The sequence below is a fragment of the Capra hircus genome, chromosome 22 (assembly GCF_001704415.2).
Source record: "Capra hircus breed San Clemente chromosome 22, ASM170441v1, whole genome shotgun sequence".
In the NCBI taxonomy this organism is placed as follows: Eukaryota; Metazoa; Chordata; class Mammalia; order Artiodactyla; family Bovidae; genus Capra; species Capra hircus.
Genome location: NC_030829.1, coordinates 35,171,344 through 35,186,053, shown reverse-complemented (window position 1 = coordinate 35,186,053; position 14,710 = coordinate 35,171,344). Strand labels below are relative to the sequence as shown.

At 38.6% G+C, this 14,710-nt stretch overlaps 1 protein-coding gene across 2 annotated transcripts in view; it reads left to right on the top strand.

Annotated features, from left to right (window-relative positions):
- Positions 1–14,710, top strand: part of SLC25A26 (solute carrier family 25 member 26) — a 142,732-nt gene that overhangs the window by 27,641 nt on the left and 100,381 nt on the right. For both annotated transcript variants that reach the window (XM_005695756.3, XM_018067000.1), the window contains exons 4-5: positions 1,187–1,291; positions 2,560–2,607. In XM_005695756.3, the coding sequence (XP_005695813.1) occupies positions 1,187–1,291; positions 2,560–2,607 (153 nt within the window). The remainder of the gene's footprint in view (positions 1–1,186; positions 1,292–2,559; positions 2,608–14,710) is intronic.

Below are 14,710 nucleotides of genomic sequence, written 5' to 3'. Positions count from 1 at the left end.
GCAGCAGCAATATTAGAAAGACAAAGCCTTATATAATATCCAAGTTGGGTAGTAATCTCAAACTGGGAATTAGGAGACTGCAGATTGAAAATGGCAAGTATCCTATTTGATGGTATGGTTTTCTTAAATTTCTTGTTTTTGTTTCCATTTTGCTGCATGTGTTATTGAAGAAAAAGTGTCCACATTTTTTATTGTGCCTCATGTATATGAAATGCATTATTCTAAAAATTTTTTAATTAATTTCCGCAACCGTATACCAAACACTGAACACCAGAGTCAGGTGTGTGAATTCCAAGTTGGAGAAAAAAAATTGTACCCTTGGCAGACTGCTTGGTCTGTGGAGGCTTAAATGTAGGACTTCCATTATAACAGTTTAAAATGCCAGTTTATGTGTCTCCCTCCCTGTTCCCTGCTGCCTTCTGTCCTCCAGTGGGCAGAGTCCCTTCTGATATGACCAGTTCTTTATTGCTGACTGATTCTCTAAAGATAAGTAGTATACTGAAAGCAGAGTCCTGGATGTGTGAGATTGAGGTGCTGTGTAACTGACGCTGGCATGTCCCCAAGGGTGATGTTATAGTTATTTGTTGACTGGTCTAGTCAACAAATGGTATGGACCAGGCAGGACCTAAGTCTACTCAAATGCTGGAGCAGGGCCCAAAAGTGCCTGGAGTTACTGCTCAGCTTTTGAGTGGTGGGGAGGTCAGGGGTGCTGGAGCTGTGAACAGGTTGAGGCTGGGAATGGAGTGGAATGGAAGACTGGGGTAATCAGCTGATGTTTCAGTCTTGCCTCTGTCATTGTGTATTACTCCAGCAAAGCTAAGGCACTTTGGATCCATTCCTCAAGCAGACGTGTTTGAGATGGCTGTCATGTGAACGCCAGAGGCCCTGCTAGGTGTTGGGAGTTCAGAAAGAGTACATGAGCTCCTTCCCATGGAGGGGTATATAGGCAGGTGTGCTTGGAGCAGTGAGGCGGGAGGTGGGAGGATCCCCAGAGAACAATGCATATCCATGAATGCTCTGAGTATTTTAGGTTAAAAAAGAAACAAAACCAGAAAACCCTTTTGATGTCTTGCAGGGAGCACTGTACATTATGCTGTTCTTTAACTGCGTTTTTGCTTATAAAAAAATTTCCACTCTCATAACAATTACTTCATTTTAAGGATATAATTAAATTTGTGTATTTTAGGTTGCCTGCCTGATTCGAGTTCCTTCTGAAGTAGTTAAGCAGAGGGCACAAGTATCTGCTTCTTCAGGAACATTTCACATTTTCTCTAACATCTTATGTCAAGAGGTGAGAACATGTGTGTTTTTTATGGCTGCATCGAGTCTTAGTTGTAGCATGAGGGATCTAGTTCCTGGATCAGGGATCGAATCTGGGCCCCCTGCATTGGGAGCACAGTCTTAGCCACTGGGCCACCGGGGCGTCCTGAGAATATGTTTCTAAGCTCTCGTATTGAGGGTATTTTATTGTAGCTGATAGGAACATTGTGGCCCTCATCCCAGGAGCCTTAGAGCTTAAGGCTAAATTCACTGTCCGATTATAGCGGCTGTTAATGCTGAGATTATCTTTGCCTTTCCATTGTTTTCAATTTCTTATTTTCAATTTTCTTTTTCAAATTTCTAAACCCATTAAGTATGTGTCCTACATTGTAATTGGCCTGTTCTTTTGGAATCAGAAAAAGAATAAATAGTGAATATATAAAGTGAATAAAGATGTATTAAAACATCACTGCAGAATTTGAGAACCATGGAAGAGACCTGTGGTAATGAACTGACACTAGTGACCCCTGTCATAATGTTTGTATATACTTGTAATTCGTCTTATACTGGCTCGTGTTAACCTGTGGGTCAGAAACCATGCTTGCTGAGCATGTGACTGGGGACCATTGAGCTGCTTTTCTTTATAGTTTCTACAGAAGCCCCCCACCCCCATCTTTTTTTTTTTCAATGGAAATCAATCTCATGAAAATTTCATTGAGTCCAGGTTTTAGAGTTATTTTTAATGATCCCTCTGTCACCTCGATGAGGAGACATTGAGTATTTAATCTTGTGAATGAGATCAGTCCAGGGAAGGGTCCCTGTTGAATCATGTGGGTAGTTAAATAGATCAAGGCTTGTCCAGAGGTATTTATCACTTTTGAGAGATTATTTATGAATTTATCATGTCTGATGATTGAAAATACAAAATATAAATATAATTTTGTTTTTATATGAAAGGATAGCATTCTGTCTGCATTTACTTTCGAAAATACGTTTATTTAAAGAATCTCAAGTATTTTTTTTCCCAAGAGACGAAATGTTGAAAACTAGTAAAGCTTAGTTGAATTGTAATCAGCTTTATTATTTTATTACAAATGATGTTCTCATTTGAAAGGAAGCTAACCTGAGCTTTATGTACCTTAGGCCAGTTTAGCACCTTTAACCTCTTGGAGAATTGTGGTCATATTGAATATTTTAAAACTCAAACTCTAGAAAAGGTTAATCTGCTCTATGCAGAATGTTGTTTAGAAGTCTCTGCTATTCTGACTTTCTGAGCTGTTGGCTTTTTATTTGTTTCAGGGCATCCAAGGATTATATCGAGGCTACAAAAGCACTGTTTTAAGAGAGGTAACTAACTAAATTTCTAATATTGAAGTATAAGAGAATGATACACGTTGTTCAATAAGTTTATTTGGAGAGACTGGTTTAAAAAATTATAAAGGGAAATTATCGATCACTGTGTAGTCTTTTTTTTTTTTTATTTTTAAGGCATGGGATTAAAAAAAGTGTAGTTTTTCTTTTTGACTGGTCTGGCTGTTTGCATGTGGGCTTTCTCTATCTGTGACGAGCTGGGGCTAGTTGTGGGGCAGGGGCTGCATGTTGTGGAGGCTTCTGTTGATGAAAGAATGGAGCCCACTAGGGCACACGGGTGCCATAGCGTTTGGGCTTCAGTAGTTGCAGCACATGGTTTTAACTGCCCCATGGCATGTGAAAACTTCCTGGACCAGGGATCAAACCTGTGTTCCCTCCATTGGCAGGTGGATTCTTAACCACTGGACCACAGGGAAGTCCACTGTTACCTTGGTTCTTAAATCTGGTGACTGGGTAGAATGAGTTGGTCCTGCTGAAAGGGCAACCCCAATGGTCAGAATGACCCATTCTATAGCTTCATTTATCTAAGGTGGCTACGTGGCCACCACAGCTGACATAGTAAGAAATAGCTACTAAGGGCAAGATGTCAGGTTAATTACTGTAATACGCAAAATAAGTGACAAAATGGTCAGGAAAGAAGCACTCTGGGAGACAGGTGTCTCAAAGGCTGTTTTTATATGAAAAATTGTACAGTTAGCTCCTGTCTTCCAGATGACAAAACACAATGTTTTAGAAAGTTCAGTCTGACCTGGAGAGCTGGCCGGCCCAAGAGTCTCAGTGCAGTGTGTCTTGGAGAAGCCTTCTAGCTTCAAAATTCTGAGGTTCAATGTGTGGTCAGTGTCTTTTTTTCTTTGGTTGAAAAAAAGCAAAGTATTTTAGTATGTATATTACAATAGAAAACATGTTTTAATTTTTTATTCACATACAAGAGGCAACTTTTTTTTTGGGGGGGGGTTTGTTGTTTTACTTTTTTCAGATTTTTTTTAAGATGGGAAGGATAATTGCTCTACAATGTTGTGTTGGCCTTTGCCATACAATGCAAATCAGTCATAACTCTCTCTATATTCCCTCCCAGAAGAGGCTATTTTGAGGTTTAAAAGTTGATTTATAGATAAGGTGGCATATGGAATATAAGAGAAGTCTTTGTTTGGCTTGGGACATAAGTTGGTTTCTCTCTTTTTTTTTTTTAATGAGTTTAAATCCTAGACTTTTTTTGAGATGTAATTGACATGAAATTGTGAGGCATTTGAAGTATACAGTGTGATGATTTGATATAGGTATACATTGGGAAAAGGATTAGGACATAATTTTTGATTAAAATGCAAAAGAGAATCTGCATACCTCTCCTGAATCCTTGTTTTCTGTTTGGATTTCCCTTGGATGCTAAAATGTCCTCATTTATAAAAATGTGTTTAATTTAAATACATATTGTTATAATTAGCAGAATATTGAAATTGTTTGGAATCTGAATTTTATTCCCAGGTAGTTTTTTATTTTGTCTTGTTTGTTGTTAGTATAGATTACAATCTTCTTTATGAAACACCAGCACTGTTACGTGTTATTTGAAGTTTTGATTTTTATGAAGTAATAACCTTTAGTGCAGTGGCGGTGTTGATGTATATCTTTGAAAAACTTCTTTTGAAGGCAGACTGAATGTTTCAAAATTAAGTTATTTGTGTGAAGATGACTTCTGCCTTTCAAAATAACCATCTTCATTCTGTACTTGTTTTCTGACTCACTAAGCACTTGTTATTTACTCAGGTTTCACCTGGGTGCAGGAAAAAGAGAGGTGGGCAATAAGTCTCTTTTTTATTTTTCTGTGAGATGCCAAATGAATGAATATTTACATGCCAGAGAATACTCATTGTGCATACAAATAGGTAAAACATGGTTACAACTGCATTCTGTTCTTTTAAAAATTTGTTTTGACGTACGTCACACTAGTAATTAATTTCTAGGCTGCTGCCCTTGCTAAAAGTGTGACCCTGCTGAGACGACTTTGTTTACTCAAAATGGCAGTGGTTTACTGAAAATTTAATTGGGGTCTTCTGCATTATGCATTTTAATAAAAGATCCTTCAGAATTGATTTTAGTTGAGATATTGCTTTTGTACAGATTCTCAGAGAGAATGAGAGAAGAGTTATTGCTAAATGAAACATAGCTGCTTCTCAAAATGAGAAAAATAAGTGATGTATCTTCTTTAAACAAAATTTTTGCATTATAAATAGTTTCAGTTTTTACATTGTTCTGACATGAGTATAAGATCTTTTCACCAAGAGCTTGTTTGATTGTTTCAATAAGAAAATACATTGAAGCCTTCGTGAGAATCACGAGAAAGCTTACACATTTATTCTGTGAGCGTTTTTTGTTTAAAATCGTTTCATCTCCCTCACAGTAGCCCATTAGAGTGAAATTGAAGTTTGAATCCATGCCTTATAAGATAGATTATGTGTGTTCCTTAGGTTTTGTGAATGCTATCACATGGTTTTTTCTGCATTTGATGTTTGTGGAGATTGCATGCTTATCCCTTATGTCCTCCTAAATTATTTTAGTTACTGTGAATTTTAGACAGAGTCTAAACAAGGTCAACCGATTATACTCTTTATCTCACCCTTTCAGTATTCATATTCCTCATGATCTAGGCCAGATTAAATGTGGCCAAGCATTGTGGGGCAGTGCGGTTATTTCAGTAACATGGAAATGGGGAGTAAAGTCACAGCAGCCTCTGTAGCCGGGGTTTCAGAGGGTCCATTGACCTAGACATAGCACATTAAAAAGCAGAGACATTTCTTTGCCAACAAAGGTCCGTCTAGTCAAAGCTATGGTTTTTCCAGTGGTCATGTATGGATGTGTGTACATGAACTAAGCATCAGGGTCTATAGGAGGCACCTCATGTGGATCTCTTCATTTAATTCGCACGGTAACTTCAATATAATTAAAACCCTCAGTTCACAGTAAAGGAATAAACTCTCTCTCAGATAGATATTCATATGCCCAGTCTCACTTAAAATTACAGTGATATCACTTCTGCCTCTGAGATTGCTAGTACCATTGGTGAGAAGTGTGTAAAAGTGTTAGCCACTTCAGTTGTGCCCGACTCTTTGAGACCCCATGGACTGAAGCTTGCCAGGCCACTCAGTCCATGGGATTCTTCAGGCAAGAATACTAGAGTGGGTTGCCATTCCCTTCTCCAGGGGATCTTCCCAACTCAGGGATCAATCTTTGTCTCCTGCACTACAGGCTGATTCTCTACCATCTGAGTCAACAGGGAAGCCCCAGCTGTAAAGTGGCTGCTCCTAACTGGCTTCCGCACAAGAATGTGAATCCTTTAGGGCAGAAGTGTTCTGCGTGGTGCCCAACACACACAGCAGGCACCTTTAAAAAGGAGTAGAATGTGGGGAGAATACCCATTTGTTGAGCTTAACTTACTGGAAATGACTTGCCTCTCTGTTTTCTTTTGCTACAGAAATTCCTTTCTAATTCACATCCAAGGTCGAGAGGCTGCGCTCCATACAACTTCTGGGTCAGTCAGTTCAGTTCAGTTCAGTTCAGTCACTCAGTTGTGTCTCTTTGCGATCCCAGGCTTCCCTGGCCATCACCAACTCCCGGAGTTTACTCAAACTCATGTCCATTGAGTCGGTGATGCCATCCAACCATCTCATCCTCTGTCATCCCCTTCTCCTGCCTTCATTCTTTCCCAGCGTCAGGTGGCCAAAGTATTGGTGTTTCAGCCTCAGCATCAGTCCTTCCAATGAACACCCAGGACTGATTTCCTTTAGGATGGACTGGTTGGATCTCCTTGCAGTCCAAGGGCTCTCAAGAGTCTTCTCCAACACCACAGTTCAAAAGCATCAGTTCTTTGGCGCTCAGCTTTCTTTATGGTCCAACTCTCATATCCATACATGACCACTGGAAAAACCATAGCCTTGACTAGATGGACCTTTGTTGGCAGAGTAATGTCTCTGCTTTTTAATATGCTATCTAGGTTGGTCATAACTTTTCTTCCAAGGAGTAAGCGTCTTTTAATTTCATGGCTGCAGTCACCATCTGCAGTGATTTTGGAGGCCAAAAACATAAAGTCTCTACTGTTTCCATTGTTTCTCCATGTATTTGTCATGAAGTGATGGGACCAGTTGCCATGATCTTGGTTTTCTGAATGTTGAGCTTTAAGCCAACTTTTTCACTCTCCTCTTTCACTTTCAAGAGGCTCTTTAGTTCCTGTTCACTTTCTGCCAAAAGGGTGTGTCATCTGCATATCTGAGGTTATTGATATTTCTCCCGGCAATCTAGATTCCAGCTTGTGTTTCTTCCAGTCCAGCGTTTCTCATGATGTACTCTGCATAGAAGTTAAATAAGCAGGGTGGCAATATGCAGCCTTGACGTACTCCTTTCCCAATTTGGAACCAGTCTGTTGTTCCATGTCCAGTTCTAACTGTTGCTTCTTGACCTGATACAGATTTCTCAAGAGGCAGGTCAGGTGGTCTGGTATTCCCATCGCTTTCAGAATTTTCCACAGTTTGTTGTGATCCGCATAGTCAATAAAGCAGAAATAGATGTTTTTCTGGAACTCTCTTGCTTTTTCCATGATCTAGTGGATCAGGGCCCCACCCATCAGAACTAGACTAGTTTACCCCTCAGGCAGTCTCTTCCATCAGGAAGCTTCCATAAGCCTCTTATCCTTCTCCATCAGAGGGCAGACAGAATGAAAACCACAGTCACAGAAAACTAGCCAATCTGATCACAGGGACCACAGCCTTGTCGAACTCAGTGAAACTATGAGCCATGCCATGTAGGACCACCCAAGACAGACAGGTGATGGTGGAGAGTTCTGACAAAACCTGGTCCACTGGAGAAGGAAAATGGAAAACCACTTCGGTATTCTTGTCTGAGAACTCCATGAATGGTGTGAAAAGGCAAAAAGATAGGAAACTGAAAGATGATCTCCCCAGGTCGGTAGGTGCCCAATATGCTACTGGAGATCAGTGGAGAAATAACTCCAGAAAGAATGAAGAGACAGAGCCAAAGCAAAAGCATCACCCAGCTTTGGATGTGCTTGGTGATGAAAGTAAAGTCCTGAGGCTTAGGATATATTCAGAATATGTTAACTGTGGTTAATAGTATTCTTGGTAACTGAAAGGGCTTTTGACAGGAAATGTCATCTGACTGTGGAATGCCACTGTCTCTTACCAGCTGTTTGCCCTTGGCAAGGAACTTAACCTCTCTGAGCTCACCTTTGCCTGTGTGTATTTGGAACCTCATGTTGATTGTTCTTGCTGCAGTCTCTTGAAGGAGGTATTACAGCAGTATGGTCTGCTAAGACCAGAGATGAAGCAAGCTGCCTCTAGGCTGTGAGGTTCTTGAACAGGGATGCAGCCTTGTTCTGTCTGCACGTAAACATGTGAATGCCGTCTCATGATGATGAATACACACTAGTTGTGTGTGAACCAGAGGCTCACTAACTGTTACTGCTTAAAGAGCTTCTCAGCTCCCAATATCTTGTAGAATGAAGTTGTTTATTCAGTTAACAAACTGCAACCTGCAATTGATTTTGTTTTTGCTGGCTACTTCCGTAGGAAAAACAACATATTGGTTATAGTAATGTACAGTTACTTTAGTTGATGGTTGAACTGAGCAAAATTACTAATGTAAATGGGTTGGAAAAATTTTCATAGTTATTCTTTTTTAGGTCATGTTGATAATTTACTGGAATTTTTTCTCCAAATAAGCTTACCGACTAAGAGGAAGGCTTTCTTTGGAAGATTGCAATAGTTGAATGATTTCTGTTGAAAAATGTTTTCAAGCAACTGTGGCTAGAATTGTTGTTTACCATTCTTAAATCTGTGTACTATTTCCTGCCTTCATGATAGTAAGAAGAAAAAGAAAGTATTCTGTGATGAGATCTTTGCTCCTTCTATCAAGGCTTTGTATCTGTGTGTGTGTGTGTGTGTGTGTGTGTGAAATTGTTTCCTTGGCTTTACCGCTTCCTTTCTCTTTTGATTTGCTTCAGTTATGTCTGGCTATATGTAATTATGCCTAGTTTTCCCAGGCAGTCTGTAAGATCCACATGAAGATAGCAGTGGGGTTTTTACCTCTTTGTATTATGCGCAGGCTCTGGGGGTAACACCTGCCACAAAGTCAGTGCTCAGTAATTATTTGTTGCTTTTTTCATTCCTTTAAGTTTGATTGTGTTTTGTTCAGATGCTGTTAGACACCGTGACCATTTCAGAATGCTGGGGGAACTCTAAGGGAACTTGGAATTACGCCGGGTTGGGACTCAGCCTTTGACACACTACAGTAGAAGATCTTTGCATTAGAGAGGTGATGAAATACCAAAGAGTATATCCTTTTCTAAGATTTCTGTCTTCTTAACCCTTGAAAAAAATAGTTTGTATAAAGCTGGTTTCATTAGAAGAGTAATTAATTCCCCCCATTCCCCTACATCTTTAATAATTCACTTTAAAGGGGAAAAAGTGATTGTAAATCTTTCAAAACTTTTTTTTCCCCTGAACTTTTAATGTGAAATTGTTTTTCAGTTAAAATCCAATGCAAACATATTGAACCTTGTTTTAATCCTACATAATTCATTTTATTAACTATGACCAAATAGAACATCTGTTAAAATTCCATAATGTTAGCTTCATGGGAAAAGAAAAAAAAAAGTCCGTTTGCTCTTGGAATCTGTCCATTGTTTTATTGTTGAGGCTTTCAGTAAATGTGTAATGAGACATTCTTATTAATGGGAATATTAAACAAATGAAAATGAAATATTGCCTTTAATCACAAGCGGTTTATAAAATGAGTCACCTAATTACATTTACTTTAGTATAACTTTACCGTAGAGATGGTCTATGAGGAATGAACAATACTTCATTCTTTAATCCAGAGAGTAAACTTGTTACTCCTCAAATATGGATTTCAGCCTACAGTTTTTCATCATCTCTTAAATAAACAAAGTTTTAGAAAGAACAATTTTGTAAAATTATCTTAATGTAGAAAGATTACTTTAGCCCCTCAGTGCATATTTTCTCATGTTTTATTTACATGAAACCAGCTGCTATTTACTTTTCTCGTTCTTAGGACAGATTTCATTTGCACTGTGCAGTTTTGAAAAGGCTACATATTCCATTGTTGCATGGTGGCCGTGTTGTCTGGAAGGGATACCCGTTCATGGCTGTAGAGCTTCCGGAGAAGTAAATTAATAGCATGAATCTTCAGTGGAAATGTAAGAAAAGCTGTTGAATAAAGGTGGAAACTCTCTCTTCTTTTTAAAGGTGGAAACTATTTCTTCTCTTTAAATGTTAGCATCATATACCATAATATTGAAATAGCTGTGTCTAGGGTGTTTGTGTTTTTTTCATCTCATGTGAAATATCCTGTCTCTTCACATTTGTGTTAATTTAGATGGCAGAGTGATTGTAAAGAACAGAGGGGCTGACTACAGTGGCTGAACTAAAATATGGTTGTCCTTAAAACTAATTTTTTTTCTCTTACTCTGTAGCAAGAAATCTGGAGATGGTCCCTCTAACGCTGGTATACTGGTTAAATGATGGGCATCTAGGAACCAGGCTCTTTTCATTCTGCTTGTGGAACCCTAGTACTCTAGCAGAATTACTCATGATTATAGAATGGCTGCTGCACTTTTGGGCCCGTGGCCCTTGTCCAGGCATGAAGTGGGAAGGGCAGGAGGTGTTATCTGTCACTGTTTACTTAGAAGACAAAGGTTTCTTGGGCCAGGTGTCTAAAGCTCTCCTGAGTTGCATGGGCATTGAGATGTTTGTATACATTGTGGTTTTTCGGTGTCGTAGGTAAAGGCAGGCACAGAGGGTGTTGGGACTACAGATGCTGAGTCACCAGCCTGCAGCATCTGCTCTGTTCTCTCTATTGTAGTTCAAACTGAGTTGCTTCAGAAAGGAAACAGTCTCATGTACCCGTGACTCCAATTGGGGATCCTGTTGTTCACATTCAGATCACTTCTGGACTGCAGATTTTTGGACATTTAATTCTACTTTGTAAATTTTGATATCTGTTCTTTTTTTCTGTCACCTTTGTTTTTGTGAGCATAGTGTGGAAGCTCTTCTTCTTAAATCATTTGTCAGTCTGTAATCTTTAATCTGGAGATGGACTTTACTTCAAAATTACTTATTTTTCATACATTTTTTATTTTAAAGTAAAGAGCTCAGAATACCTATAGTGATATTTGAAGTAATAGCTAACGCTGACCAAGTATTTACAATGTTTCCGTGCTACATTCTTAACATACCCTCACATACCATTAACACTAACCCAAAACACGATTCATTCTTTGTGGAAACTGAGGCTCAGCAAGGCTGTGGTTCGTCCAGAGTCTCGCATCCAGTAAGGGAGGAAACCGAGGACTTGAAAGCTCGTGACGTTAAGCCCTGTGGTGAGCTATGTATTTTGCATTTTATACACAGACAAATTTCTCAGGAGAAGAAAATCATATATTTAAAATTCAATACTCTATATTTTTTATTTTTTCTCATTTTTAAACCTTTAAGTAGACATTAGTGCCAGGAGTTTGGGAAAAATAAGTTATCAGTGGCTAAAGGTTTCCATGACATGAAAAGTTAATCAGAGGACGTAAATGGAGACTCCTTGTTGATAGAGATGTTCATGGTGAATAGTGGCTTGTAGGACATTATTCCATATGTCTGCATGATTCGTTCTCACATTCAGGGGTCACTTCACATGCCCCTTCTCTGAGGGGCCTGATGTGACCACGCCAGCTTACACATACACCTGCCAAAACCATGCCCGGTTACTTGGTACCCTAGCAGGTACCATTTCTTATTTATGAATTTGTTGTTCTTCTTCTTCCTTCCTCTCTTCACTGGAAGATACTCTCTTTTGAGAGCAAGTGCTTCTTGCGTGTTTTCTTCCCTACTGTTAGTCCAACACCTAGAGGAGTCCTTGTCGTACAGCACACTCAGAAAGTATTCAGCGAATACAAATCAAGTACTTAATCACACATTTCAGAAGTAGACTAGTCTCAAATATTTAGATATTTAAAATCTCCATCAGATGCCCAGACTGAGATGTATGTGGCAAGAATTATGGAGTCCTAACTTAATTCCCAGACCAGTTAGTGATTTTCTGCCGTCTGAACTTTCTGCACTTCCAGTGAGTTTAATTTTCTACTTGTCTTTTCTTATCACATTTCCTGGTATTCTTGAGCCTTCTACAAATAGCCCTTATTTTAATTTTGTCATTTCTTGTTAAGTGTTGGTCTTATGAATATTTTATATATGTAAAACTGTTTTTGAAATGACATGTGAAAATAGCAACTTATTCATTTAGAAACTCTTTCATCAGCTATGTGCAACTTATGCACAGTGAACACTGGGTAGAAATTACTCTTGAGATGCTTAGGATTGTATATTGTCTTATTGACTGAACAAGCACCGTCTTATAAGAGATATTAAAAACTTTGTGTATTAAGAAAACCAAATGTGAAGGTAAAATCTCGAATGTTTATGTATAAATCAAGGATTGTGGTTGCAGGGAGTCCTATAAAACAACTATTGGAAATGCTTACCTGTGGGTTTTGTTGTCTATAGCACATTACCGTGGGAACATACAATGATAACAGTTAGAGTTTGAATTCTGGGCTTGAATTTACTTGTGTAGTGTTGTCCAAAGAAATTTGTTCGGGTTTTCCCGTTACATCATATGGAAAACCCTGAATGAACTTTTTGGCCAACCTAGTATTTTTCTAATTTTTAGATAAAACCAAAAAGTATTGACTTTTTTTTCCTTTAAAAACTGATCATTAGGCTGAGGCTTGGAAAAGTTAAGCAGTGCAGCTAGTATATATGGTGTATGGCAGGTCTGGAAGCAGAGACCCAGCCTGTGTGTTGCCAAAGTCTGGGTTTCTGGTTATACTTTGCTTCCTGCTCATGTTTTGCAGATAAATTCCCTGTTCATTGCTCTCTGAATTTTTCAATAAATTGTGGGAAAGTAAAGTGGTAGTATACTCGTGAGACTTGAACCACATCTGTGAACTTGAAGTGGAGCACAATTTCTAAGTGTTAATAGGATTCTAAAAGAAAAGGAGCCATCTGTATAGGCAAAGCACAGTGGACAGTGCTTCCGGATTAGGAATGTTGATCTCAGCCTCTTCTTTCCTCTAGCTTGTGTGAAGTTTGCTTAAAAATGCTTTGACTGCTTTTACCCTTCTGTCCTCTTTTGTTCCCTGAGCTTTTAGCATATATTCTGAGAAACAACTCAGTAGATGGGAAAAAGTTGATAATCTTTGGCATAAAAATGGTTTTGGTACTTAGCCACATAATTAATAGATGATTTATTGACTAGTAGAGAAGCCGAAATTGATGAGAGGGTATTTCTTTTCCTTTGTGAAATACTCTTGCTTTTTAAATTTTTTTTTTTTTTTTTACTGAGTTTGTTGATACAAAAGTTGTGTTACAACAATGCACTCTAGAGGGCGCACAGTGTCCGTGTTTTAAATGTTGGCAGCGGACGCGTCAGTGTACCTGAACCTTGAAGCTCTTGCATTGGGACTTTTTAAAAAGCAATTCGAATTTAAAAATGAAAAACAAAGCTTAATAATAGCACTTTCCAATCCAAGGTTCCTAAATATTAATCCATACATCATTATGCATCTTTAAAATACAAGAGCCATTATGTATATTTAACTTACCAGAAATGAGTATCACAGTCTTAAAGTGTTTCCCTCAAACTATTTTTCAATTACAACTGTAATTTTAAAATTCGAAAGAACTGGCAGATGCTTCTTATTTATTTATTTATTTATTTTAATTGGGAGGCTAATTACTTTACAGGTGCTTCTTTATTCAGGTGATGAAGGGTGGCATAACCAGTAATAAGAAGTGTGATACACGGTATTACTTCTTTGTTCTTCTTGTACCGCCCCCCCAAAATACGTAATTTCAGTCTCATCATGAGAAAACATCTGACAGACCCAAATTGAAGGACGGTGTACAAAATTGTCAAGGTCATGAAAAAGAAAGGTGAAAGAATTGTCACACCCAGGAGCAGGCAAAGGAGATAACAACAAACAAATGCAGCAGATATTAGGGGGGAGAACTGGGGAAATTCAAATAAGGTCTATAATTTAGGTGTTTGTACTACAGCAGTTACCAGTAGTTGGTTTTGCTAATCACACTCAGTGGTTAAGTTCTTACCATTTTGGAAGCTAGGTGTAGGATGTATGTGAACTCCCTGTATTATTTGAGTAACTTTTATAAAAGTCGGTAAATTTTTATTTTTAAAAAACAAGAAGCTGGGAATTCCTTGGTGGTCCAGTGGTTAGGAGGTCATTCTTCCATTGCAGGGGCCCTGGGTTCAATCCCTGGTTGGGGAACTAAGTTCCTGGATGCTTCATGGCATGGCCTAAAAAATAAAACAAAAAGCTGGAAAAGGAAAGAAGCTAGATTTAAACCTTGTATGAAATCATTTATTTTTGAAATGACCTTCTAAAATAATGACAATTGAAACTTACACCTTAAATTTTTTCTTTATCTGATAGTTGGTAGCAATTCAGATAATACATGAAGAAGATTTTAACATGGAAAGCAAGTCTTCTGCCCTGCCCTCCTTCATTCTAGTCCCACGCTCTAGAGGTACTCACTTTTATCGGTTTGCATTTTCAGTTCTTGTTACATCCATGTTTCTGAATAACTGTCATCTATTTCTTCATCTGTCAGTTTAGGTACAGTCTCTTGTATCTAAAGGAGCTCGTAATACGCTGCTCCCCAGCCTTATCTTACCTGATAGCTCAGCTGGTAAAGAATCCGCCTGCAACACAGGAGACCTCAGTTCGATTCCTGGGTTGGGAAGATCCCCGGGAGAAGGGAAAGGCTACCCACTCCAGTATTCTGGCCTGGAGAATTCCTTGGACTGTATATGTATAGTCCATGGGGTCTCAAAGAGTTGGACACAACTGAGCGACTTTCACTTTCAATCTTATCTTATCCTAGTGTTCCAGTTACATAAATTTCATTCCTCTGATTATTTTAGAAACTGGAGGTCATGTATTTGAGTCATTATTTCTTAATCCCACAAACTTCCAGCATCTTCT